Consider the following 26993-nt stretch of genomic DNA (forward strand, 5'->3'; position numbering starts at 1 on the left):
GACGGTATATACTTGTCCTAAAGATACTCATTTTGGTTTGTTGATTGTTTACTCCCTATCACATTACTGCTTCCCATGTTTTGCTATATGCTCTTTCATTTGCTTTTAACAAAAAGTACACTGTTGAAGTTTTTAGTGGTGGATGCTTTTAAGTTACAAGTGGTATGTTCCTTTCCGACAAATAGGAAGGAACAAGTACTCCAAATGACTGTGACGTTTATGTTCATGGATAGCGTCCCATAGTTACTAAAGTTTTAGGTGAAAAGTGACTTACTGGAGGAAAACAGCAAGATTGAGATGAGGTGCTGTCACAGCAAGCTAAATAAAATCCAAGTATTCTTCACGAGTTGTTTCTGCTCACTGCAATGTTTTACTGCTGAATTATTTGTGATCCTTTGATTTCCCTTTATCCTCAACACTTCTGTTAGAAACCAAAGAGCTGGTTTTCAGGCTGGCATTGTTTTGGTGCTTTTCAGGTAAAGTGATAATTAGTTCTGCAATTGCCTGAATATCTGGATGCTGAACGTACACACCTGTGTGCATGACCAAATAGATAACATTAAAATCTGCAGTTTTGGAAGCAAATCAGCATTTGATTCCGTATTACTGAACTGTCAGTTTAATACTGCAGAACATCAGAAGCAATGCTTTGTACTGCAGTAAATGTTCACAGCATTGAAAGAACAGTGTATTTGGAGAGCACTGCTTTACAAATACCTAGAAGGAGACAAGAGGAGTACTTCAGACAGGAACAGGAGTCAAAACTTGGTTTCAGCTACACATCTCTTGCCATAATTGCTAGAAAGGTATCTGCAAAACATGGTCACCAGCAAAATGTGTGTAAAAAAACCCTAAATAAGCACTATGAAAATAGTGCTTATTTATAAGCACTGTGAAAATAGCGCTTATTTAGCACCTAAATAAGCACTATTGGTATTAAGAATATCTAATCAAAGGCATTACTAGTCAGGCACTTTGAGATGGCTTGGGTCTTACTCCAGTTGTGTCTAAGAGAACTGCTCAACTAATGTACCACGTGGAGGGCATAATCTTCAAACAGATTCTGTGCTCAACCAGCTTCTTTTCCTGGGGAAGCATGGTGATTATTTCCTTAGTAACTTTACTGTAAGTGTTTGGTGAAAGAATAAGGAAGATGTGAATAGTTAATCCGAGATTTAGCAGTTTGGGAAAGGAGTGGGGTTTTTTATGGCCTGTTCTGTCCAGTTTTTGAGACAGAACTTTTCATTGGAGGAGTAACTCCAAGTAAGCTTCAACTAAAGTGCTTCCAGCTCTTTCTGTTACATACTTCTCAGTGTCAGGGTGTAATCTGGACTTTAAATACTCTTCATATTTATTTGTCTTGCATAAAGAAGGTGAATTCATGGGAAATGCTGCATAAAAACATTCAACTTCTTTCTTTTTTTGCCACAGGGTTCACTCCATCTCCTGTTGCTCAACCACAGCCATCAGCTGGCCTTAATGTCGACTTTGAGTCTGTGTTTGGAAACAAATCCTCTAATGTTGTCCTAGATTCTGGTGGTAAGACACTTACTGAAGTAGATGACATAGGTCCTGACTATCTTTATTCTTGAGGTATAAATCTCTTACCTATGACATTGTTTCAGCTGAGGGAAGCTGACTTTAAAAGGGCAATAGCAGAGTTCTACATCAAGTTTTTCTTTATTAATCAAAGGATTTTTCCTTACACACTATTTCTATGTGCACCCTGCTGAAATATTTACATTGATTTCCTTCACTTCAGTGTTTTGTGCATTAAAACCTCACACAGTGAACAGCATTCGTTTTACATGCTGTCCACTGAAATCGAGTCTGTATTTGTAGAGTGTGGTTTGAAGAGGTGAAGTTGCACCTTAATTTTATGTATCTTTGGTATTTTTGGTGCTTCCTTCTTTGTTACTCTTTTGATGTTAAGATTACATTAGAAAATGATAAATTAAGCAAGGTGCAGAGTTAATTTGGATTGTAGCCATAGTTCTCTGTGCTTTTGAGCATCTGGGAAGCAAATGCTTCTGGTCTTTTGACACTGGACTCTTGACATCATATTCTTCTTGGGCAAAGCAGTGATCCACTAAAAGCAAATACAAAGCCTTTTTATAAGATTGCAATGCTTGCTTTATTCTTTGGTTTCTATTTTGATTGGTTTCCGTCATTGTGAATCCATTCTGTGTAAAATTATAAATTAAACTAATAAGTTGAAATGTCTTTTCTTTAGTAAATACCTCCTTTATCAAGAGGTGTTACAAGCTTTATACTTGTGTAGTGTAGCATCGTTAGGTTACAGTTGTATTCTAGCTGTTATGTTGAACTTGCTGTCTAATTGAATGTCATGACATTCATGGGAGGCCTGGGATTCAAATCACTTGTTCTCTGTTCATCATTCCCAGGCTTTGATGAACTAGGTGGTCTCCTAAAACCAACAGTGGCCTCTCAAAACCAGAGTCTTCCAGTTGCCAAAGTACCACCTAACAAATTAGTGTCAGATGATCTGGATTCATCTTTAGCCAATCTTGTAGGCAGTAAGTATTGAACTATTAACATACAAATACTTACTTAATTCTTTTAAATGAATAGAACTTCAGTGTATCTTCTTCTGCTTTGTGACAGATTTGGGCATTGGGAATGGAACGACTAAAAAGTGAGTATCCAAAATTGAGCATTTCTATTGTTAGTAAATTTTTATGGCAGCAAAGTTTCAAACCTGTGCATAACAACGTAATGGTAACCTTCAGAGCACATTTGGGGTTGTACTTGGTTTCTCATACAAAGTATAATGAATTATTGAGAGCTATTGGAAGATGACTGCAGACTGAATGGTAATAATAGTGACCATAGCAGGCAAGGCGTCCTTCTGTCTGATTCCTTTCAAGCTTTATCTATTTAGGGGGCCTATAAGGATGCTGGGGAGGACTCTTCATCAGGGACTGTAGTGATAGGACAAGGGATAACTGCTTCAAACTTAAGAGGAAGTTTAGGTTGGAAGTTTAGGGGTGTTGGAACTGAATGATCTTAAGGTCCTTTCCAACCCTAACTATTCTATGATTCTGTGATTCGATATATATAGGAAATAAGTTCATCATAATGTTTGTAGTTGCAGGTAATCTTTGCAAGCCTTAAATGCTTAAATGCTTGCGTGATCTGAGTGTGTGCAGAGCTGTGTTAAAGACTGTGCAATAACAACCTCCAGCTTGTGGTTGAGCAAGTGGATTCTGAAGCAGGGTGTATTCTAGAATAGTGCACATCTATAGCGGCAAAGGTGAGAATATGATTGGTAAATGTCAGGCTTAGCAGGATCATCTGTGCCAACTCTGAAATTCACAGATCTGTGCACTTGCTCTTAACTAAACTACCGTGACCCAAGGAAAGTCAGCTAGACTGGCTTCTATGTACTGGGGAACAGTTGGGGCTGTTCAGCCTGGAGAAGAGAAGGCCGCGTGGAGACCTCATTGCAGCCTTCCAGTATCTGAAAGGGGCCTATAGGGATGCTGGGGAGGGACTCTTCATTAGGGACTGTAGTGACAGGACAAGGGGTAATGGATTAAAACTGAAACAGGGGAAGTTTAGATTGGATATAAGGAGGAAATTCTTTCCTGTTAGGGTGGTGAGGCACTGGAATGGGTTGCCCAGGGAAGCTGTGAATGCTCCATCCCTCGCAGTGTTCAGGGCCAGGTTGAACAGAGCCTTGGGTGACGTGGTTTAGTGTGAGGTGTCCCTGCCCATGGCAGGGGGTTGGAACTGGATGATCTTAAGGTCCTTTCCAGCCCTAACTATTCTATGTTTCTAAATTGACTGAGATCAGGTAAAGCTGAGTGGACTTACGCTGAACCTGACTTTTCTAGGCAAAAGAAGCTGTCGAGATACCTTTTATAAACTCCTTTGCTAAATGTGCTGCTTCTCTAACAAAAGACGCCAGGTTTCTATGAGGAACTGGTGTTTACCTGAGGGATTTTTATAAGAAAATCCAATGTTTCCTAACAAATCTTTACAAAATTTATTTGAAGTGATGTAAACTGGACTCAGCCAGGTGAGAAGAAACTAACAGGAGGTTCCAACTGGCAACCCAAGATTGCACCTACAACTGCATGGAACGCTCCAACGCTGGTAAGCAAATGCTTGTTTTGAAATAGTGTACTCCTTTAAGCTTAAGTATGTGGGGCTGATGTGTGATGGAGGAGTTTGAAAGTGATCTATAGCTGCAGGAAAGGGTAGTAGAAAATTGAAGAAGTGATCAGTTTGAGATGTTTGTGCTACTTGTATATGTTAGCTGCGCTGTCCTAGTAGGTAACTTGTGATGTGACATATGTGGGTTTAGCATAAGGTTCAGTAGTGTTTGACCAGCCTCTCTCATGGCAAGATAGCAACCTTTGTGTTTCACTGACAAGGGCCTGTAGGGACAGGCCAAGGGCAAAGGCTTTAACCTGCCAGAGGGGAGACTGAGAGGAGCTCTTAGGCAGAAGCTCTTCCCTGTGAGGGTGCTGAGGCGCTGGCACAGGGTGCCCAGAGAAGCTGTGGCTGCCCCATCCCTGGCAGTGTTCAAGGCCAGGTTGGACACAGGGGCTTGGAGCAACCTGCTCTAGTGGAAGGTGTCCCTGCCCATGGCAGGGGTTGGAACTGGGTGAGCTTTAAGGTCCCTTCCAACCCAAACCATTCTGCGATTAAAGGACATAAAACTGGGGTTTGGAGTGCTCACATTTCAGTCTAGAAAAATAGAATATGAAAAGGACATTCTTCAGGTACACCGATATCTCAAGTATGTCTCCATTACACCTTGGCCTGCTCTGGGGCTGATAACAGATTAATCCCCTTGATACATGTAAAGTTGCCTGTAGTGATGGGGGCTGTAGCTTTCTCAATGTGCGTAACTACTGCTTACCTGCCCTGATGTCTGCCATTGTTTTTAAGACATGTCAGTTTTGGTGATCAACTTCATGGTGTCTATTGTAGCAGGTAGTACTGGTGAGGATTTGGGGGTAGCAGGTAGAGTGAGGGCTCTCGTTACATGTCAGGAGTTTACATGAGTAGATTTCACAGTGCTAACAGAACAGTTTTGCATGTGAATCCTATTTATCCTCTCACCAGTGACCCGGAGAACTGTACATGGACAGAACAAGTAACAAAACGCCCCGATGGTTTATTGCATCTGCCTGTGACTGGGGGAGGTTGAATGTACAGCATAATAAAACAACACTGTGGGTTTGGAAACAGAGCACTTGTCTCCACAGATCCACCACCTCTTCCCTAACTGGGTATCCCATATGATAGGATCATACTGTGTTTGTGTTATGTAGGGAGATGTAGATTACAGATTGGGAAGAAGCTCTTTCCTGTGGGGGTGCTGAGGCGCTGGCACAGGGTGCCCAGAGAAGCTGTGGCTGCCCCATCCCTGGCAGTGTTCAAGGCCAGGTTGGACACAGGGGCTTGGAGCAAGCTGCTCTAGTGGAAGGTGTCCCTGCTGTGGCAGGGGTTGGAGCTGGATGAGCTTTAAAGCTTCCTTCCAATCCCAACCATTCCATGAGTCAATGAGTAAAGCTTGTGGACCTCACTGGGGGGCATGTAGATACTGAAGAAATTGCAGCTACTCCCCTGCTCTAATGACTGGTGGTTTACTTGTGTGCTTGAATCTGTTTAATAACTCATGTCTTTGTATATACATCTTCTTGTGATAAGTCATTACCTCGAACAGCTTTTATTAGTAGAGATACTGCTGAGACACTTCTCTGCCTGTGAAACTGTTCTATTAACCTAAGAATCTTGAAACACAAATTAAGGGGGGGGTTGTTGAAGTTTGTTTTTCCTCTGCTGGTCTATTTATTGTGGAGCTGCTGCTGCTTGCTAAATAGATATGCTTTTGAACATAAAGCTTGGGAAAAAGGCATATACCAAATAAATGGACTGTGCAAACCAGCTACAACCCCAATAACAGTGACAGTATCACAGGTGTCTGTTGTCTCAGCGAATGACTTGAATTACAAGAACGTGTCGGGGTAAACAATGTATTTGTGAACTAAAATGCTATCTGTGTTTATTCCGTTGTGTAAGTATTTGCTTCTAATCCAGTGTTATTGCATTATGTAATTGTTCTCCCTGGGGAATACAGAATGGCATGCACTTTCCACAATACGTAAGTGAAACAACCCACAGCCTCTTCTTTGCAATCGACTGGCATGCTGATATTAACCACTGCTCTTGCAGAACCTCATAACCTTCCTGCTATTGACACATCTCTCATTTTAAAGTCTTTGGTGTGCCAAAGAATCGGAGCTTTCCCTAGCATACACCAACTCCATAGGTGGTCTGCAGCCTCTTGACTCGAATGATGGCATGGGAAACACTGAGATGATTTTTTTTTTCCTTGCTTTCAACTGTCCCATTTGCTGCCAGAGAGCTGGGGTGTGTGTGTCTGTGCTGCCTTTAATGCACTTGGTGGATTCTGAATGAAGATCAAAACGTTCGTGTTTGAATAACTGCATGAAACCTCATGGGCTTCTGTTATACTTGGCACTTTATCCACCTGGATGGGTAGATCTTGATTGGTTTTCATGTTGTTTTAAGCGGGGAGAGACCAATATGTCATTAATGCTCAGGTGGAATGAGAAAATCCATGCTGACAGCTTACAAAGGCAGGCAGTAACCTGTGCTTGCTGTCTGAGGAATGCAGTCTCTCCTTTCAAAGGAGGTCTTTTCTTCCTGTCAGTACTGATATTGGTCTTTCCCTGTGCTCTGTTCTTATTGCAGGGTAACTCTAACTAAAGGATGGTAGGTCTGAGCGCTCAAAGCTGAATTCAGTCAGCATGTTTGTGTAGCAAACAGAAGTATTTGCAGGGTAGTTTGACCAGCCTTGTGAAATAGAGGGATAGTACACGGGCTGGATAATTCTTGCTTGGGGAAATCTGTTCCAATGGCTATTGAATGCCAGTGACTGGCTACTATGTATGAAAAGGCAGCTGATACCTTAGAACTGAATTCAGCAGCAGCTTTGCTGATGTCCTGCCCTTGATATTATGATTGATGTGCTTTAATTAATCCAGTATTCTTAATGCTTTATCACTTACCTCTTCTCTGTAGCAGTAATCTGTGTACCAGGAAATGCGTATTGTCTTTGCCTTGTCACAAACAGTAATCCCCACAGCAACAGCATGGAAATTGGACTCTTAAAGGAGAGACTAAGAGGAGGTAGAGTGGATAGACAGCAAGTTACCTGCATATTTAGATAGGCTGAAGGAAAACGAAACTTTTACCTGTCTTCGTAAGAGTTAATATCAATTTAGAAAGAGGATAATGAATGTAGAACAACGAATCCGAAGAGCTGTCTTTAATACCTTTTCCTTTCTGAGTTATCAGCTGGATTTCTATGTATGTGTTGCCAAGCTGCTTAGAATGTAGCCTTACCCCAGGTTTTGTCTGTTGACAGCATCTTGCTGTAACTTCATAAAGTGGGCTTAAGGTTAATAAAGAGACATGAAACCTCTTCAAATTCACTGTACTCAGGGGGTGAGTGAGAGAGGATAGAAGCTGGGTATTCATGTTGGATTCCTATTGAAGCGTGATAGGAGAATCCCCATAGTGTGTACATCCTGGCTTGAGAGAATTCCCTTAATGTCAGCAGAAGCAATGGTAATTTGGTCTTCCCATCTGTAAAATTCACTCTTAAGGCTCCTTGTGTGCCATTATTTCTGATATTGAGATATAAGGATATACTTTATGGGATTAAAAAAATGCCTCTGCTTCCTGAATCAACTTCTCTATGTCTCCTATTGTGTTCTTTAAACAGGATGCTGAGGGAATGGTGCTTTGCAATTTAGGTTAGCCTGACAGGTTAAAAGCAAATACATAACCATAGATTTGACAGTAGAAACTGTAGGTACTAAATTCCAGATGGAATAATTTGGATACACTCTTAACACAAGACTGTAAATCCTATTTCTTCTTTGCTGTATTGATAACAAGCCAAGTGCTGCAGTTGACCCTTAGAACACAATGTCTTACCAGTGTGCAGTTGCTCTCTTCTCCTCTCAGTTCACCACTGTTTTTCACACTAGGCACCACCTGTAATGGCGTATCCTGCCACAACACCAACGGGAATGATGGGCTATGGAATGGTGAGTGGAATTCCTGCAACACAAGTGGGGTGCTTTAGATTTGATTGCTTATGGTTTGGTAGCACTTGTTTTTTAAACTGCTTCTCTGAAGACTGAATTTCTGCTCCTATCAGTTTGTGCTTCACCAAATCATGAAGTTCTGTTTTTCTGAACTGCTTCAGTGGGGTTTGTCTGGAACTGGAGTCTGCCCTTTCTTACCTCACTTAGTTTTTCATAAACTCCTTAAAATTCATTGGCTTTATTAGCATAGAAATCAGTGTATTGTGGAAATAAGTGTAGCATGTGGGTATAACCAGCTACATTCACAACAGGAATGTTTTACCAGTGAAGTGGAACCTTCCACAAATACTTGCTCCCAACCTCAGTAAAAGGTGTTGGTAATGACCACTGCTGTAAGACTGCAAGTTTGTGACAGGAAGTTCTTTACTGTTAGGGTGGTGAGGCACTGGAATGGGCTGCCAAGGAAGCTGTGAGTGCTCCATCTGTGGCAGTGTTCAAGGCCAGGTTGGACAGAGCCTTGGGTGACATGGTTTAGTGTGAGGTGTCCCTGCCCATGGCAGGGGGGTTGGAACTGGATGATGTTAAGGTCCTTTCCAACCCTAACTATTCTATGATTGTATGTTGTGGTGTTGATTGAGATTGAATCTTGGTGGCACATCAGCACTGGAAGGCTTTGACATAGACCTGACCTCGCTGCTTGTTGCTCTGAAAAGCAACTTTGAATTGGAACTTTGTTCTAATTCTTGTTCTTATCTCCACCTCCTGAAATGATTCACCTGAACTCTTCCTTATCAGTCTGGTTTGATGTAGCACAGCTTTGCTGGGTGAATTAAAGGGGAGAGAACTTCCTTACAACAGTTACTCCATTACACAGCTCACAGGTTAGCATCATACAAAAACAAGTTAAATGTGTCATCATGTCATCAAATGAGTAATTTATAACTTGTGTGCACTCAGTAAGCAAAGTGTGAAAGCAGCATCTGTGTCCTTGAGGGTCTTCTGAGAGAGGAACATGTTCCCCGCTGTCCATCTGTGGGCTCCTGTAGTGTGGTGTTGTGCAATGTCATCATGGTTAAGCAACCACTGGTGTCGATTCAGAGTTGATCTACACGGCTTTGCACTGATGGTGCTGGAAGAGTTTTCTTAGTGTGATTCAGCAGCTGGGGAAGCCTTCCAGTACCTAAAGGGGCTACAGGAAAGCTGAGGAGGGACTTTGTACATAAAACAGTCTTGCATGGTTTGTAAGGCAGCTTTCACTGGGGGTACCAGGATTGGTCAAGGAAAAGCTGCTGGGAGCGGAGATTGCTTCAGTAAGGGGTATCAACCCAAGCCTGAGAGCATTGCCAAAAGCAGTGCCAGAGGTGGGCATTTACTTTAAGTAAAACCTGACTTCCAAGACCATTAATATAGGTTAAACTCTTCCTTTGGCTCAGCCAGAGCATCAGTAACACTTTAGACTAGGACTGCTTAATGACTGTGTTCTCAGCTCCCAGTTTTCCTTAAGCTCAGCTCTGCACGGGTATCTGTGAATCTGTCCTTGTGCTTTCAGAGGCTCCAGCCTCAGTTTGGGAGCAAGAGGACCAGCACAAATGCTTGTACTTGAACAAGTATTTTAGCTCTTCAGATCTCTGCAGCAAGAGGTTCAATGGGCTCAGTTGCTGTTGAGAGTGCTCCTTGGAAAGGCTCTAATGTTCCTTCCTAGTAACCTTTATTTGCAGAATATTGTAGAAAGATCTTCCTGATTGCATCTGTTAAATCTGACCAAGGCTTTTCACCCATGTACCATTTTCCTTTCTCTCCTTCAATCACAGAATATAATACTTGTGGTGTGTTGATGCTTTGTGTGATTTGATGCTGTCTGGATCTCTTGTAGCCCCTGCAGATGGGAGGCATACCAGTAATGACACAGCCAACTTTAATATACAGTCAGCCAGTGATGAGACCACCAAACCCCTTCGGCCCTGTCCCAGGAGCACAGGTGTGTATACCCAAAGTCATTGGTGCCATATTGGAACAAACTGCAGCTGGGTCAGCTCCTTTAAAAGTGTGTTGGTATTTTCTTGTGTTGGATAAACGTATTGCAGAAGCCCAGGATGTGAGGATTGATTCCTAGGTTCTTAACTCCAGGTTGGCAGCATCAAGTGTGGCCTTAGAGAAGCAGAGGGTAAGGGTTTAAAGCACTGTTTTTGGGGGAATGTGACCAAGGTTATCCTCAGCTCTTTAGGAAGGGGACAGTTAATGTCTGTGCTGCTTGCTGAAGACAGGTTTCCTCCCCAAAGTCATGTTCTGTGATGCTTTATCTCCAAGTGCGTGAGTCTGTGGTATTGCAGCGCTTTCCTAAGCAAGCCTTAGGATGCTGGAGAGGAGGGACTCTTCATTAGGGACTGTAGTGATAGGACAAGGGGTAAGGAGTTCAAACTTAAATAGGGGAAGTTCAAGCTGGATATAAGGAATAAGCTCTTTACTGAGAGGGTGGTGAGGCACTGGAATGAGTTGCCCAAAGAAGGGGTAAGTTCTCCATCCCTTGCAGTGTTCAAGGCCAGGTTGGACAGAGCCTTGGGTGTTAGTGTGAGGTGTTCCTGCCCATGGCAGGGGGGTTGGAACTGGATTCCAAGGTCCTTTCCAACCCTAACTATTCTGTGATTCTAAGTGGAGTGTTCCTTAAATTGCCTGTTTTGCTGCTGCTTGTGTTGTGTAGAGGCGCATTTCCTAATGTGCTGGAACGAAGGAGTGTGGTGAAGGGTTCCTCTGACCATTGAGAAGAGCTGACTTTATGAATACTGGAGTCTAATGTGTTCCTTTCTTTGCTTGTTCACCAGACTTTGTCACGGGGAGGTTTCTCTGAGCTCACATCTTTTTAACCCAGTTGCCATCTCAAAATAGCTTTAGGGAAAAGCATTTAAAAAGGGGGTGGAAGAAGGGGTGGGCAACTGCAAACACCTTCACAGTGTATCCAGAAAGTACTGAGAGCATTAAGGCTTTGTGTGTGTGAGCTGTAGTTAGGGGCAGAGCGTAGCTTGCAGGTGGAACTCCAGTGTGAACAGCGTGGGTTTTACTTACCAGTAAAACTGTCAAAGTTCACACTGGACACAATGACTTTAATACAGAACAGTGTAATATATTGGGTCTGTGTCTTGATCTTCCTGTCAAGAACTCAGTCGTTAAAGGTGACTGTTTAAAGCCATGTCTGTGTAATGTAGGTGTGCATTGGGGTGTGTATGGGCTTTGGTTCTAGAGTTTGGAGGGGAGAGAATTCAGCAGTAGGTTGGAAGGGAAAAGAGCCTCAAACATTTTCCCCTGCCCAAATCTGATGCTTTGACAGGAGAGGCTGTGCTGTGTGCTGCAGTGGGCACTGTGGCCATTGCCTTTCTTAAAACAGAGCCTTGTGGATAGATCATTTTCTTAATGTTCTTGTTTTCTAAAGGCTTTATCTGAAAGGGAAGGTGATGGAGTTCTTCAGCTGAAAATGCAATCTCTGTTGACTTTCTCTTGGGCTTCTGAGAGATGCTTTGCACATGCACTGCCACTTAAGTGATTCGGTATCTTTCACATGGGTTTTATGTTGTTTCAGGGTGGGAGAAAGTGTTTCTGGCTCTTCATAAACAAAGAGCGAGTTAATCCTCAAGGAAAAGAGTTTTTCCGACAGCTCCCCCAAAAAATCATAGTTGAAATGATGCTTTCAAACCAAAACTAAATCATAACCTGCATGAGTCAGACACAGGCTGGTGGGTCTGAGGAGCCAGGCCAGGCCTTTCTGCTTCACTGGAGGTTGCAGGGCTCGGGCTCGATTGAACCCCAGGCGCTGTCATAACAGGGGGAGGAGGAATTAGTCACAGTGGGGTGTGCAGAGCTGTGTTTGTGGTGTTTATCTCACAGCCTGGCTCCGGTGAGCACTGATTTGATAGGAACACACCCGTTGGATCAGCGTTTGCTGCGTGACCGAGCAGGGCTCTCCCTGAGCACAGAGTCCGTGCTGCTCACAGGCGCTGGGCTTTCAGACGTCTGCTATCCCTTCAGGCAACCTCGGTGAAACAAAGGCTGCTTCTGAGAGCTGCTTCCCCAGATGTGGCAGAGATAACGTTTGCTGATGTCGATTTAGTATTATTTAGTAGTATTGGAGAAGAGAAGGCTCCTTAAGGGGGGACCTCAGAGCAGCTCCAATGCCTGATGGGGCTGCAGGAAACCTGGAGAGGGGCTTTGGACAAGGGCCTGTAGGGACAGGACAAGGGGAATGGCTTTGAACTGACAAACGGGAGACTGAGCTGAGCTCTTAGGCAGAAGCTCTTCCCTGTGAGGGTGCTGAGGCGCTGGCACAGGGTGCTCAGAGAAGCTGTGGCTGCCCCATCCCTGTCTCTGTCATAGTGAGGAACCCAAAACTAAGCACAGGATTGGAGGTGCCCAGTACAGGAGCAATACAGGTTTAGGTTTAGTTCATGCTCTTGTTGTGCCAGAAATATTAAAGAGGTAAATAAAGCAATAAAAATGTGTGTTCCTGGGGTAAGTAAACAAAGCTTAAAGAGCAGATAATGGTTATCTGGAAGCACACAGTTCAAACTGCCTTCGTCCCACGTGGATCCCTCTAAACGCCATTGTTCTAATCCAGGTTTTGTCCATGGTGTCATGGCTGTCAAAACCCATAGTGTTTTTCATAGTCACACTTAAAGCACCAGATTCTGTCACTTGCCTCTCGTCTGCTGATAGCTCTTGGTTGCTGTCTGCAGTCAAGAAACTACAGGTATTTAAAAGCTTCATGAGAGATAATAAACCTGTTGCTAAGAAATCACATTGCCACCTTGTACTGCGTTGGGAGCTCCTCCTGTTGGGTACACAGGCTGGTAAAGTGGGCAGCCCAGCGTTGTGCCGTTATAATGACAGTTCTAAGTTCTATAGCTGATAAGTTACATCAGGTTATGAGTTATTTGAGGTATAAGTTCTTTCTAACTCAAACTGACATTCCTCACTTGATACACTTAGGGATTTGTCTTCAATATACTTTTCCTTCCTCCAGACGTTTTGCTTCTCTTTCCAGTATTCTGTTTATGTGCTTGCAACTTCATTTCTGGCTGTTGCTCTCAAAAATGAGGGGGGTTTGGCATTTTTAAAGGCAAAATAGTTTGAAGCAATTGAGAATGAGACTGGAGCAGTTGCTGCTTTGGAAACGTGCGTGCAGGAAATAGTCCATAGAGACCGGTGTGTGCCTTTCTTCTTTGAAACCACGTACCTTGATGTGGCTCAGTATTTCTCACTTAAAGAAAATGAGTTTTCATCATGATAAAATAGCAACAGATTCCTCTCTGCAGTTATATTACATCGTGCTGCCCACAGCAGCGAGAGGTTGGAGTGGTTTCATTACATTTTAGCTGGCAGGGGATGGATGTTCCTGTGTGTGAGGAACAGGTTGAGCCAATGGTCCAACCAGGGTTAAAAACCAGTTGGAATGATGGCAGATGTGGTATTGCAGTGTCATTCAGTGCAGAGTAATTCAGACAAGCCAGATCCAAATGCTGTCATACAGCTCATGACATACAGCAATTACCTGTTGGAAGGCCTGACTAGCATCATGCACATGCTTCAGTCCTCACCACCACCACAAGCATGACCACGCTGGCTAGTGCAGACTGGTACAGTACTGATGCATTGTGCTGTAAGTGTTACATATTCTGCTCTGGTTACCCCAAAAAGACCCAGCCCCGAGAAGGGAGGCATTTGGGTAAAGATTTATAATAGAATAAAGAAATTACTCTGCCTCTTGCTGGTATCTGTGTGAATGGAACCCCCCAGCTGCTACCATCACTGAGTAGTACAGGAAGGGCAGTAGGAGGGATCACCTGGTGATGCTGAGGAAGAAGTGGATGTGCAAATGAGTAAGTTGGGTTTGTCAGGGTTTGGTTTTGGTGGGTTCTTTGGCTGCTGTTTGGTCATTTGGGGTGTCTGAAACTGGAAGAACAGGGGATGAGGTTCAGGACAGACTCATGCCAGAGACTTCACCAAGGCTTCACCAAGGGGAAGTAGTGCTTGACCAATCTCGTAGCCTTTTATGAGGAAATAACACGGTGGATGGATGATGGTAGAGCGGTGGATGTGGTCTATCTCGACTTCAGCAAAGCGTTTGACACGGTCTCCCACAGCATCCTTGTGGCTAAATTGAGGAAGTGTGGTCTGGATGATCGGGTAGTGAGGTGGACTGTGAACTGGCTGAAGGAGAGAAGCCAGAGTTGTAGTCTATGGGGCGGAGTCTAGTTGGAGGCCTGTATCTAGTGGAGTGCCTCAAGGGTCGGTACTGGGACCAGTATTATTTAATATATTCATCAACGATTTAGATGAGGGAATTGAGTGTACTATCAGCAAGTTTGCTGATGACACTAAGCTGGGAGGGGTGGCCGACACGCCAGAAGGCTGTGCTGCCATCCAGAGGGACCTGGACAGGCTGGAGAGCTGGGCGGGGAATAACTTGATGAAATATAACAAGGGAAAGTGTAGAGTCCTGCATGTGGGCAGGAACAACCCCAGGTTCCAGTATAGGCTGGGGAACGACCTGTTAGAGAGCAGTGCAGGGGAGAGGGACCTGGGGGTCCTGGTGGATGACAGGGTGACCATGAGCCGACACTGTGCCCTTGTGGCCAAGAAGGCCAATGGCATCCTGGGGTGTATTAGAAGGGGGGTGGTTAGTAGGTCGAGAGAGGTCCTCCTTCCCCTCTACTCTGCCCTGGTGAGACCTCATCTGGAATATTGTGTCCAGTTCTGGGCCCCTCAGTTTAAGAAGGACAGGGACCTGCTGGAGAGAGTCCAGCGCAGGGCAACTAAGATGATTAAGGGAGTGGAGCATCTCCCTTATGAGGAAAGACTGAGGGAGCTGGGTCTCTATAGTTTGGAGAAGAGGAGATTGAGGGGTGACCTTATTAGTGTATATAAATATATAAAGGGGGAGTGTCACGAGGATGGAGCCAGGCTCTTCTCAGTGGCAAACAATGAAAGGACAAGGGGTAATGGGTACAAATTGGAGCACAAGAGGTTCCACTTAAACCTGAGAAGAAACTTCTTCTCAGTGAGGTGACAGAACACTGGAACAGGCTGCCCAGGGAGGTTGTGGAATCTCCTTCTTTGGAGACATTCAAAACCCGCCTGGACACGTTCCTGTGTAACCTTATCTAGGTGTTCCTGCTCCGGCAGGGGGATTGGACTGGATGATCTTTTGAGGTCCCTTCCAATCTCTAACATACTGTGATACTGTGATACTGTGATACTGTGACTTTCCAGGTGCTCCTTTTGGCACATTAATCCTAAAGCAGTCTGACAGACTCCTTCAATGAGGAACCAGCACCCAGCTAACAATGGGAACCAGCATAACCAGCACCTATGGATGGGGTGGTTCTGTCCTGCTGTGACTCCAGGGAGCTTTTGACTGAGTTGGAAGCAGTGAGAAGTGCCAGCTGCTGTTGGAGGGGAGACCAAGCTTTGAGGCTTTGTGGCTGGTGCAGTACAGGACATGGCACTTACAGATCACACAAGTGCCAGGTGTGAGGAGGCTAAATCCACAGCTCTGGATGTGTTGGCACTAGAGAAACTGAGGCTGCTGCTGCTGGTTTAGATGCTTCTCCTTAGGAACTGCTACAGGAGGTTCTGGTTTTCAGATAGAGCTATCCTGGATTCTGGATAGATGTAGCGTAGGAAACTAATTGGACTTTCCACAAGTATTTTTTAGGCCTTTTTAATAATTAGAGGAATCTTGTTAAGATACATATTTACTGTAGGATAGTGTAAGATAGTAAGATACTGAATTTGGCCATGGCACCTAGGACGTGGCATTCTCAAGTTGTTTTCCCAGTATTTAACCTGAAGAAGCTTCCTGAAGTTCCACCCCTGTCACTGGCTACGTGCACAGTGACAGAGCTCTGAACCTGCCAGTCTTCCACACTGCTTTCAAACTGGGGCATCCCTTTGGGCTCAGTGTCAGCTGGAGATTCACCAGCTCAATATACCAGGACTTCTAATGTGTGACTTCAGGCCACTTGACTGTGACGAGGAAGAATGTGTCATGAAATGGAGTGGCAGCAGACACGTCCTGCTCTCATCATGACTCTGTAGGACTGCATTGTGTAGTCTGGCTCAAATCCTGGAGAGCAGTGGGGTATGTGAGCTACAGCTTTCCAGAGTGAAGAACTGAGTTTAAAAGGGGAACTTCTGCCATGCTGAAACTGCTTCTCAAGCACTTCCCATTCTGTCCCATTACTCCTTCCATAAGCTGCTTATGGGGACTGGATCCGAGCGCCCATTGGGAGTGGAGTTTTGAAAGGGAGATAAAGATTCCAAAGCAGAGAGGGAGAACTGATCGTGAAAGAACTACTCCCCACCTGGTTGAGATCGATGTTAATGTGAAAGATTTAAATGGGCAGTGTCAGTATTTACACGCTGGGCGCTTGTGCAAGCAGTTCCCATAAGCATGTTCCCTGCCATGCCCAGGCTGGCAGATGTTCTGTGCTTCCAAAGGAAAGAACACCTTCGTGCGATGGTTTTTGCAGTGGGTGTGAAGTACAAACAAGTGCTGGTGGTAGTGACTTGAGAGGGCTGTGAGATGCTGCAAGGGCTGGAGCAGCTCTGCTCTGGAGCCAGGCTGAGAGAGCTGGGCTGGGTCAGCCTGGAGAGGAGAAGGCTCCTGAAGGGGAGACCTTAGAGCAGCTCCAGTGCCTGAAGAGAAGTGCACAGATTGCCCCAAGAAGCTGTGGCTGCCCCATCCCTGGCAGTGCTCAAGGCCAGGTTGGACACAGGGGCTTGGAGCAAGCTGCTCTAGTGGAAGGTGTCCCTGCCTGTGGCAGGGGTTGGAACTGAATGAGCTTTAAGGTCCCTTCCAACCCAAACCACTCTGTGGGTAAACCATTAAAGTGATGGAACCTGAAATGGAGACAGCTGACTCTAGCTGTAACTACAAAACCATGCAAGTTCTATGAGGGGGGGAGGCAAACAGAGCTTAATAAATCACCATTTATAGCTGGAAAAGCAGTAAGAAGGAAAACCGCTGAATAAATCATCAAACAGCAGATACTCTGCAGTTACAGCCTGCAGATTGCTGGTCCCTGGAGCTGGGAGGCCAGCATTAACTGCTAGTAAATTATGTGCTTGATATGTTTGTAGTGTGGTGCTTTAAATACAGGGCTGTAAGATGTGATTTTGGTTAGCAGATGGACTGTTGCTCTTAGTTGTCAGCTCTCACCTAAAACAGCAGCAACTGACACATTTTTGCCTTCTTTTTTATCTACCCCCAGCACGTGTCCCCTGTTCTCCTTCTAGGCCCCAAATTATGAATTATCCATTATCTACTCTCCAGCCTCTTTCTGTAGACATCCTGTTTTGAGAGGAAAAGATGCTGAGAGCTGTTTCCTTTGGAGAAGGCATCTGGAAAGCAGCCTCACCAGGGCTGGACCCGCAGCCTCCTGTGTCCCTGGCAGGACCTGCCTTTGCCAGTCACCAGAGCCAGGCTTCATCTCTTGTGAAGAAAGCCCCTCTGGAAGCATGAGGTTACCTGCTGCTTTGGCAAGCCCCAATAGAAGTTTCCTTTCCAGAGGGTCACATCCAGCTTGTTTCTGCATTACACCAACCACTGAAGAGGCTTTTTGTGTTTTCCATGTGACCAAACACCTTGTTTTAACAGTTGATTTCTGCCAGGTTTGCCTCTAAGCCTGCCCTTGTCCTCTCATTACACGTTCAGCTTTCATATTCTGTCATTCTGAGACCTTTTTTCTTTTTCTTTCCCTTTCTCTGTCGTCTTTCCTACTAGCTGTCTGCAGCATCCAGCCCTTCCAGTCAGAGTCCTCACAGAGCCTCAGGAAAGGATCCCTTTGCAGAGCTCTCTCTCCAGGATTTCTTGTAGAACAACTTAGGTATTGTCTGTTATTCTGGGGAGATGCTGGTTTTTGTGATATGAAACAAAGCTTAAAAGTCTCATTACCACAAATAGAACTGTTTCTGAAGAAAAATAAGTAGAGTTGGAAGCGCTGTGGAAGTCACTTGGAAGCTCAGTGCACTCACCTGCAGTGATTTAGAGGCCCCATCGAGTCATTTTGCTTCAATCCATTGGAAATCAAGCTTGAGTGTTCAGCTCACACAAGGCCCTTGCTGCAGTCAGGGGGCAGGAACAGGCACTCCCTAGTATTGACCCTCATGTGTAGGCTTCATGGTCAGCAGCAGATACCATTTACTTGTGCCCTTCCTCAAGCTGCTTGACCCGGAGAGTTGACTTCATGCAGAAGGTGCTCATGTTGGGTGTGCAAGGGTTGTATTTTGTACAGATGTGCACTGGAGTTCTTCTGTTCTTTGTTACCACTCAGGGGTAGGGGGGAGTTAAGTACTAAAGTGAGTGAAACCATGGAAAGATTCAAGGCTATGTAGTGTAAAGGAAGAGTAGGCTTCCTTGCAGGCAGCATCTGCTTTTCTTTGTGCACTTGCTCTGGTTCAGCATGAGAAATGACCTTGGGTTCTCTTCATCACGATGTTGATCTGTGTTACGCTGCCACTGGTGACAGTATTGTGTGGATCAGTGAGGACTTCTATTGCTGGACAAGGGACCCAACACAAAGGGATGTTCTGCAGGGTGGTGTAGCTGGAAAAACATCTCGATGGCTTTCGGTTGTCTTCTGGCCCTGATTGTGTAAAATGTCCGTTTCTGCCTGAAACTCCAGCTCCTGGGGTAGCTTGGGCATCCTTGCTTGGCCAAGAATGTCAATGCTTGTGAAGTCGTCTTCTGTTGGATGTTAACGGGAGGGTTTTTCGTCTTTCCAGATCCAGTTTATGTAACTGTGTTAGACGGAAGAGAAAGGAACGTTTCCAAAATGATGTGCTCACCAGTAAACCCCCACTTCCAGGAAAAAACAGTGAACTTCAGTCTCTCCAACCCTCCTCCTCCATTCTGCGATGCAGTGAAATGATGAAGAGCAGTGAAGGAACCTGGGATGACTCCATAAGAAAACATCACTACATGATACAGAGCCAAGAACTGCCATCAGCTCAGCCTTCAGAGCTGGTTTATGTCCTGGTGACTGACACCTCAGTACTCCCAGCTTCTAACAGCATCCGTAATGGGTAACACACACAGAGAAGCCTCGGTTCTGAGAAACTGGGATTGGTGTTTGGGAATGCTGTCTGGAATGGGGATGTGTCCTTTACTGTAAGAAGACTTGGGGCAGGGGAGGCTCAAATCCTAACTCTTAATTCTGCAGGTCCCTTTTCTTCAGTCCTCACCCACGTAGGCACAGCAGTAATGGAAATTAACTTTTTTAAACAAGTCTATATTCAGTTTGCAGTAGACACTCCTTATGTATTATTGTTTGTATTTATTTATGATTATCGATTTAACATTAATATTGTATCAAACCTCCCCCCAACCTCCTTCTGGAAATGAGTATGGGTGTATACAGTATGTCTGATTTATCTCCACAAAGAATGAATCTGATTCAGAACACTTTTCACACAGAGCACTAAATACTGTCAAGGTCTGAATCTAATGAATTCTCAGTGTAAGTGGGAATTAGGGAAGAGCTGTAAACCCACGTTAATCCTGATAGTCAATTCCGTGCCTCGGATCTTTGCAAGGGAACAGTTACCTGACTAGGAGAAGCACTACATTTTTAATTCAGCATTAGTGCATTGGGAAGGAACTTTATTGCTTTGTGCTTGGCATGTCATTATTTTTACAGTTGACATTATAAGGCCTTTCCAAAATGAATGTGAGGAATTGCTTTCACTTTATGACTTCCCTTCTTTTCTGTAATAAAAAAGATGGTGTTTGGGGAGGGGGAGAAGCCTTTTCATTTGGCAAGTGCCATGTTTCTGATCATGTACCTTTTAAAAGCCACAAACACCAAGGGGGAAGCAGCTTCCTTACGTGTGTCTAATGGGTGTTTAGTTAACGAAGACTTAAAGCCGCACTGTTGATCGGTGCTCTCTGTAAATACACCAGAACCTTGGGGTGGAGTTTGGGGCCTTCAGAAGGACGGTCCAGGAGGTGAAAGCAATTCTGTACATGAGTCGAGCATACTTGCTGCATTGTCTCTGCAGATTCTATTTTTGTTTAAGATATTAAAACTGTATGTTAGCAAAACTGGGTGGATTTTCCAATAAAATGCAGCTTCCACACACCTTTTGTTACGGTATGAACGTCTGAGGTGCTTCTTTTCTTTATTTGCTGCTTAAAAATGTGCACTGATAACTGCTTTGTTTACTTAATAAAATACCAAATGTATTTGACACGTGCATATTGTGTTACAGGAAGGGCAGCACTGCGAGCCTGCAGATGACCTGATCCATACAACACCCTCCAGGCACTGCAGTAGCAGACAGCCTTAGCTGCACTGTAGTGAGTGGTCTCCTTAAGAGCCTGGTTCCTTACCACGTCTGCTGTATCACCACCACCTAGTTTCTCCAGAATGTTCATGGCAATAAACTTGTGCTGTTTGTAACTGAGCAAGCAGCATAAACATGCCCTAAATAATTACGTAGGTATCTTCTCATATCTTCCAGCAGAAGGTGTGAGGATCCTGGAGAAGATTCAGATGGTTTGCCAAGGCTGTCACTGGCAATGAGATGGTAGTTATTGTCACAGGGAGATGTGACAGAATTGGGACTTTCCTCTTCTCAGCTGCCTGAGGCTTGTCCTGAAGGATGTGCATAAGGACATAGAATCATAGAATGGTTGGAAAGGACAGGATAGGGTTGGAAAGGACCTTAAGATCATCTGGTTCCAGCCACCTGCCATGGACAGGGACACCTCACCCCAGACCATGTCAGTAGGGTTGAATTCTTTGACCATCCCATGATGCACATACCCAGACTGGGGGGTTTCATACACAGGTCACTGGACTCTTTCCCTTCCTGCAGCTGAGGCTGTTGCTGTGGGACTGTCCCACCAGAGCAGAATCCTTTCAGTTTTGGCTACCACTCACAATGTCAAAAATGGGAATTGTCTGATTTGGGAGTCAGACGGGGGAAAGGTGTCTCTGTGTCCTGTTAGGGTGCACAGTCCAGGCCTTGTGTGAAAGATAAAGCTTAAACCTTCCTCCTGCTCCTCCACAGCCTGGCGTGACAGGTCATGGTAAAAACACATGCCAGCTTTGTCACCTTTTGGTCTATGATGCTCCTCATGCAGCGATTTCAACCTCTGCCTTTCAACAGACCTGCTTGTTTAGTTTTGGGTGGTTTTGAGCCCTCGGCCCTTCTTTGGTGTGGCCATGGCCCTGAGGTCACAAATCGTGTGGGTATCAAAGCCCTCAACAACCCAAACCACTTCCGCAGGGATGATGGATCTCCATCCATTGCACATCAGTGCTTGCACACAGTTGCTCTGTGTTCTATACACAGTTGCTGTGTGGGTGAAGCTTTGCTGATAAACCTTGCTCTTGGTTTACTCTTCAAACTGCTTTAGAATTTTCCTGAGGAAAATTCCCAATCCCATTTACTTTGTTCCCCTAGAAAGCATGCTTGCTTTCGGTAGTGCTGGATCAACACTTGGCTGTAGCTCAGTTTAAAAAGCATAGCCCCTAGACTGGTTTCTTTTGGGCTAGTGGCCATCTTGAATCAGGGGGGGTTATGGAAACCTGGCTCTCCCCAAAACTGATTTTAAGCACTACTTAACGTAGAAGAGCAAACCCAGGCTGGGAAAGCTGCCTGCTTTTTGCATGCAGTGGAGGATGGAGTGCTTTGTTAGAGGAACATGGTTCCTCATAGAGCTTTGTGATGGAAACTAGCATATCACAGTAGCTAATCAGAACTGTATAAATAAAACCACTGGATTTACCTCCTGAGAGAATGACTCTTGCCAGAAGAACCTGAGCAGCTGGGTAACTTCTTGGGTTTTCTAAAGGCCCAAGTGTAGAATCTTCATCTGAAGGCAAATCTCAATTTGTTTGCTGCTTCTGTTCTTTGTTCCAAAGTCACAAACAGAACTGTACCTCAGGAAACATTTAAAAGCTGTCTTCACTTTATGTGCTGCCAGCTGGTGGGTTCAGCCTCTCATGACTGCAAGAGTAAATGCTGATGGAGGCGGAAGGTTAACAAGATAATGTGAGGGGTAGTGAAGTAATGTGCCGAATGCAGAAGACAAAGCATCAATGGGAGCGTGTGTAAACAACCCAAGAGCCTTCTCCTTGGCCTGTTGGCAACCTTTTGTCTTGATCTTTGCAGCTCGCTTGTGCTGAGGCAGAGAGAGCAGAAAGTCTTGATGTCTCTTGCTGATTTGCCCACCAAGAAATACCTGTGAGCTTCCATGTTCCAACAGGAACGGGCTCTGACCTGGCCAGATCAGAGTGAGGGAGAGCACAGAGCAGGTTTCCTGGAGGTGCAACATTAATGACACCCACTTGGCACCCTGTTGTATCTGAAGGCTGAGTAAATACCACATCCATCTCACCTGTGGGATGTCTTGGGACATGTCTTGCTCAAGATAACAAATCATGGAATCAACTAGGTTGGAAGAGATCTTTAAGATCATTCAGTCCAAATCAGTCGATGAGTTGAGTAAAGCATGTTTCTTGTTTCTATTCTTGCTTATCTGCTGAGGACACTTCCTGAGACAAAGATCAAAAGCCTTGGAACAACCAGCTGGCTCCCTTACAAGTCCTGTTTGAGAGCTGATAACGGTGCTGAGAAGCTGTTGGATGCAAGCACGTGGCTCTGGGTATCCGGCAGCTGCAGTGTGGGAAGAGAGCGGGGTCTTGGGTTTGTTTTCACTGTGTGGATCTTGGTGGTAACTGCTCAACTTGAGCAAGTGCTCAAGTCCTGTTTTTCTAGAGAAGCATTATTTGATATTGCATTACATTTGTTTATAGGCTTTTATAGCCTCTTGCTGCACTTTGATCACTAAAAGTGAGGGAAAGATCCAGCACCATGTCAAGTCCCAGTTTTCCATGGCTCATTGGAGGTGGGTGGTGGACCATAAAGTATCATAGAATGGTTTGGGTTGGAAGGGACCTTAAAGCTCACCCTGTCACAGGCAGGGACACCTTCTACTAGAGCAGCTTGCTCCAAGCCCAGTCCAACCTGGCCTTGATATGGGAACGGTTGTTGGCATCTTGTTACCATGTCACGTCCTAAAACAACACCGTGTTTGGGGTAGTCTACCAAACACGAGCTCTGAAGTGTTGTATTACAGAGAAACATCCGTGCTTTTACAGTCCACTTAAACTCCAAGGACAAGTCGTTTTCAGAGGAACATCCAGTTACAAAACATCAGTGGTTTGAGGCACTAACACCCTCAGATTCCCTGTTCCTTGCTTGTCACTGCAGTGTAACTTTACAGTCCATTACCTTCTGCCTTGACCTTATTCTGGCAAACTCCTTTCAGCCCACAGGAGCAGAGTGTTTAGTAACTTCTCCCTCAGGAAGCAGCCAAACCAGAACAAATGCTGCAGAACAAGTCTCCTACCCTCATTACCCAAAACATGCAGGTCTGAACCTGTGGAACGTTTGCCTTGTTGTATAACCTGGCTGTGGTGGAGGCTGCAAACCTCTCCACAGCCAGACCAGAAGTTAAGTAGCCAGCGTTGTTCAGCCTGGAGAAGAGAAGGTTCCGGGGAGACCTTAGAGCAGCTTCTAGTACCGAAAGGGGCCAACATGAAGCCTGGAGAGTTGCTTCTGGCCTGTAGGGACAGGACAAGGGGGAATGGTTTTAACCTGACAGATGGAGATTCAGATGAGCTCTTAGGCAGAAGCTCTTCCCTGTGAGGGTGCTGAGGCGCTGGCACAGGGTGCCTAGAGAAGCTGTGGCTGCCCCATCCCTGGCAGTGTTCAAGGCCAGGTTGGACACAGGGGCTTGGAGCAAGCTGCGCTAGTGGAAGGTGTCCCTGTCTGTGGCAGTGGTTGGAACTGGATGAGCTTTAAGGTCTCTTCCAACCCAAACCAGCCTGAAATCCTATGATTTACATTTTCTAGTGTATGTAGGGCCCATCTCTTTGCTTCTGCCTGTAATGCCTGTGGGCAGGACAACATAAACTTGTACCTTCACCTCTTCCAGTTTGTGTTCAGCCTTTTCCCATAAGAGGCCTGAGTGGGTGAGAGGGAGTTAAAAAGAAATGTGAGGCACACTAATTTGGGTGTAAGCCACAGGCAGTCGCATGAGCCAGAGGGAGCAGCCTGAAGCAAAACATGCTTAGTGAAGTGTCCCAAATCCCCTTGATTCCTACAGGATCAGCATGAAGGCCAGTGTAAGTCTTTCATATGGGGAAAGCTGGGTCTTCAGCCACTGAGACATCTGGATTTGATGAATTTGTTACTGGCAAAAGCTCTCAGCAATGAGCAACATGTAAAGCAGAGGCTGATGGCAGTGCACTTTGTGGCAGTACAGCCCATGCTTCCACCTCCTGTTCAAACAATGGGAGTCAGGGCTCACTACTGCAGTTAGAACAAAACCTACAGGAGTCACCCTTAAATCTCATGTTATGAAATACCTTTAAATTAAAGTTAAGGAAATACAAGCATCACCCAAGTTGTGTATGTGTGGTAGTAAAAGCCATTGTAACAGAACTGAAGTCTGTGTGCTGGAACTGAGAAACATCAACCCATCAAATCCTACAAAGCATGGTGCAGTGGTATGTCCTACAGGGCTGCACCTCCTCAAGTGAGCCAGATTCCTGATTACCCCAGCACAGCACTGGTTTGAACCCCCTGAGCAACTTCCCTGTAGGGTCAAGCAATTAGATCCCCTCACTTTATGGTCTGGTCATGCAGGTATGAGCTGCAGGGGATCATGGAATGGTCCAGTGCCTCACCCCCTCACAGGGAAGAACTTCCTTATATCTAATCTAAATCTCCCTACTGCCTTTTGGGGAATGGGGGGAGGAGGACAGGCCTTTCTTTGACTGAAAATCTGTTCAGCATAACCCATATTCTAATTCTGCAACTAGACCAAAAACTGAACCAATCACTGAGCAGAACTAATCTCTTTCAAAGAAGCCATTTCCTGGGGCTTGCACTTCAAGAAAGCCAGTGTGGCTCATGGGGGGTGTCTGTTGTGCTTAAAACATGACCCCCTTGCACACAGGGATCCCCATTCTATGGCCACTGGAGCCCTAAGATCATCTCAGGCTTGCAGTAACTCAGCTGGGTTACAGCAGGGACTTGTCCAAACTCATTTAGCTGTTTACTACAAGGCAATCAACAAGAGATTCAGTCTGAGGTTAAGGCTCCTTCCTGTACCTGCCTGGTTGTGAGCCCAGTGTCTGAGGAGCTGGAGTCAGTGTCTCATACAGATGCCTGCTGGGCATGAGCTTGCTTCAGAAACCAGAAAGGTTTGTGCTGAACTGCAGGCTACACTGAGACAGGGGGTAGATACAGATTGTTTGAAATGTTGAAGTTTTTCAGACACTTGATTCCTAACAGCGGTTGATCCATCAAGGGTCTAATCAGGTTGCTCGATGCTTTCACAAGTTTGTAAGTGGGAAATGCGCAGGTCAGAAGGCTGCCTGTGCCTGTGGGACACAGGACACACTGCATTGTGTCTGCCTGCAGGGTGTCCAGGATGTGCAGTGAGAGTGGAAAAACCCCACCAAATCAATGCACTGAGATCATAGAATCACAGAATGATTTGGGTTGGAAAGGACCTTAAGATCATCCAGTTCCAACCCCCTGCCATGGGCAGGGACACCTCACACTAAACCATGTCACCCAAGGCTCTGTCCAACCTGGCCTTGAACACTGCCAGGGATGGAGCATTCACAACTTCCTTGGGCAACCCATTCCAGTGCCTCATCACCCTCATAGTAAAGAACTTCTTATATCTAACCTTAACTTCCCCTGTTTAAGTTTGTACCAATCACCCCTTGTCTACCACTACAGTCCCTCTTCAGCATCCTTGTAGCCCCCTTCAGATACTGGAAGGCTGCTATGAGGTCTCCACACAGCCTTCTCTTCTCCAGGCTGAACAGCCCCAACTTTCTCAACCTATCTCCATACAGGAGGTGCTCCAGTCCCCTGATCATCCTCATGGCCTCCTATGGACTTGCTCCAACAGCTCCATGTCCTTTTTATGTTGAGGACACCAGAACTGCACACAGTGCTGCAAGTACTGTGTTTTCATAGAGACCAGCCACAAACCAAAGGCAGCCTTAGACAGCATATTTGGCCAATTTTGAAATATATTGAAGACTTTGATGATTTTTATGCTGCTTATTTAATTTTTTTTTTCAATTTTTTTATTATTTCAATGTATTTAAGTAGGGGGTTATGGAGACAGATAAAAGGCATTCAAACATTTAATTGCTAACAATAGTTGAATTATACTTGGATAGACTAGATTTGGCTTTAGCAGAGTATGAAGTATTTTGCAACAGTTGTACATTCTATGGCAGCCTGCATTTACCCATTCGGGGTCTTATCCAGCAGGCATTCCACATTTGACAGACTGCAAGTGGGGACCACTTAAAATAAGTATTAACCTGAATCCTTTGTTAGATGTATGTGCAGCTACATGGACTCATCAGACTTTTCCAAAGAATATATTAAGAAAATCAGGAACATTTCCCATTAGACATTAGGAATAAATTCTTTACTGTGGTGAGACACTGGCACAGGTTGCCCAGAGAAGCTGTGGCTGCCTCATCCCTGGCCAGGTTGGATGGGGCTTGGAGCCACCTGCTCTAGTGGAAGGTGTCCCTGCCTGTGGCAGAGGGTTAGAACTGGATGAGTTTTAAGGTCCCTTCCAGCCCAAACTGTTCTGTGATTCTATGACTGAGAAGCCCATAAAATGCACAAGAGCTCTCTCTTTGGTAAGGAAAGCACCCTCTCCATGCCCATCTGCACGCAGACATACATAGTGTTAAACTTAAACGTGTAAATCATGATTCAGGCACCAAAAAGCGTTCTCACAAAGCTCAGTGCCACATGCTCCATGAAGAA

The 26993-nt window shown here is 45.1% G+C and overlaps 1 protein-coding gene across 9 annotated transcripts in view; it reads left to right on the top strand.

Annotated features, from left to right (window-relative positions):
• The window catches only part of PICALM (phosphatidylinositol binding clathrin assembly protein), a 74940-nt gene extending 54586 nt beyond the window's left edge, over window positions 1-20354 (top strand). For 4 of the 9 annotated variants that reach the window (XM_061343378.1, XM_061343382.1, XM_061343384.1 and 1 more), the window contains 9 exons: window positions 1432-1539; window positions 2406-2537; window positions 2626-2656; window positions 4020-4119; window positions 6116-6139; window positions 8058-8117; window positions 9991-10095; window positions 17890-17992; window positions 18891-20354. In XM_061343378.1, coding sequence (XP_061199362.1) covers window positions 1432-1539; window positions 2406-2537; window positions 2626-2656; window positions 4020-4119; window positions 6116-6139; window positions 8058-8117; window positions 9991-10095; window positions 17890-17982 — 653 coding nt within the window. In that variant the 3' untranslated portion in view covers window positions 17983-17992; window positions 18891-20354. The remainder of the gene's footprint in view (window positions 1-1431; window positions 1540-2405; window positions 2538-2625; window positions 2657-4019; window positions 4120-6115; window positions 6140-8057; window positions 8118-9990; window positions 10096-17889; window positions 17993-18890) is intronic. The other 5 variants (XM_061343380.1, XM_061343383.1, XM_061343385.1 and 2 more) reach the window with 3 other exon arrangements.
• The last annotated feature ends 6639 nt before the right edge of the window (window positions 20355-26993 follow it).

This window comes from Neopsephotus bourkii, unplaced genomic scaffold (genome assembly GCF_033783945.1).
Source record: "Neopsephotus bourkii isolate Nb327-2 ecotype Australia unplaced genomic scaffold, CSIRO-AGI_Nbou_v1 NB_1825, whole genome shotgun sequence".
NCBI lineage: Eukaryota > Metazoa > Chordata > Aves > Psittaciformes > Psittacidae > Neopsephotus > Neopsephotus bourkii.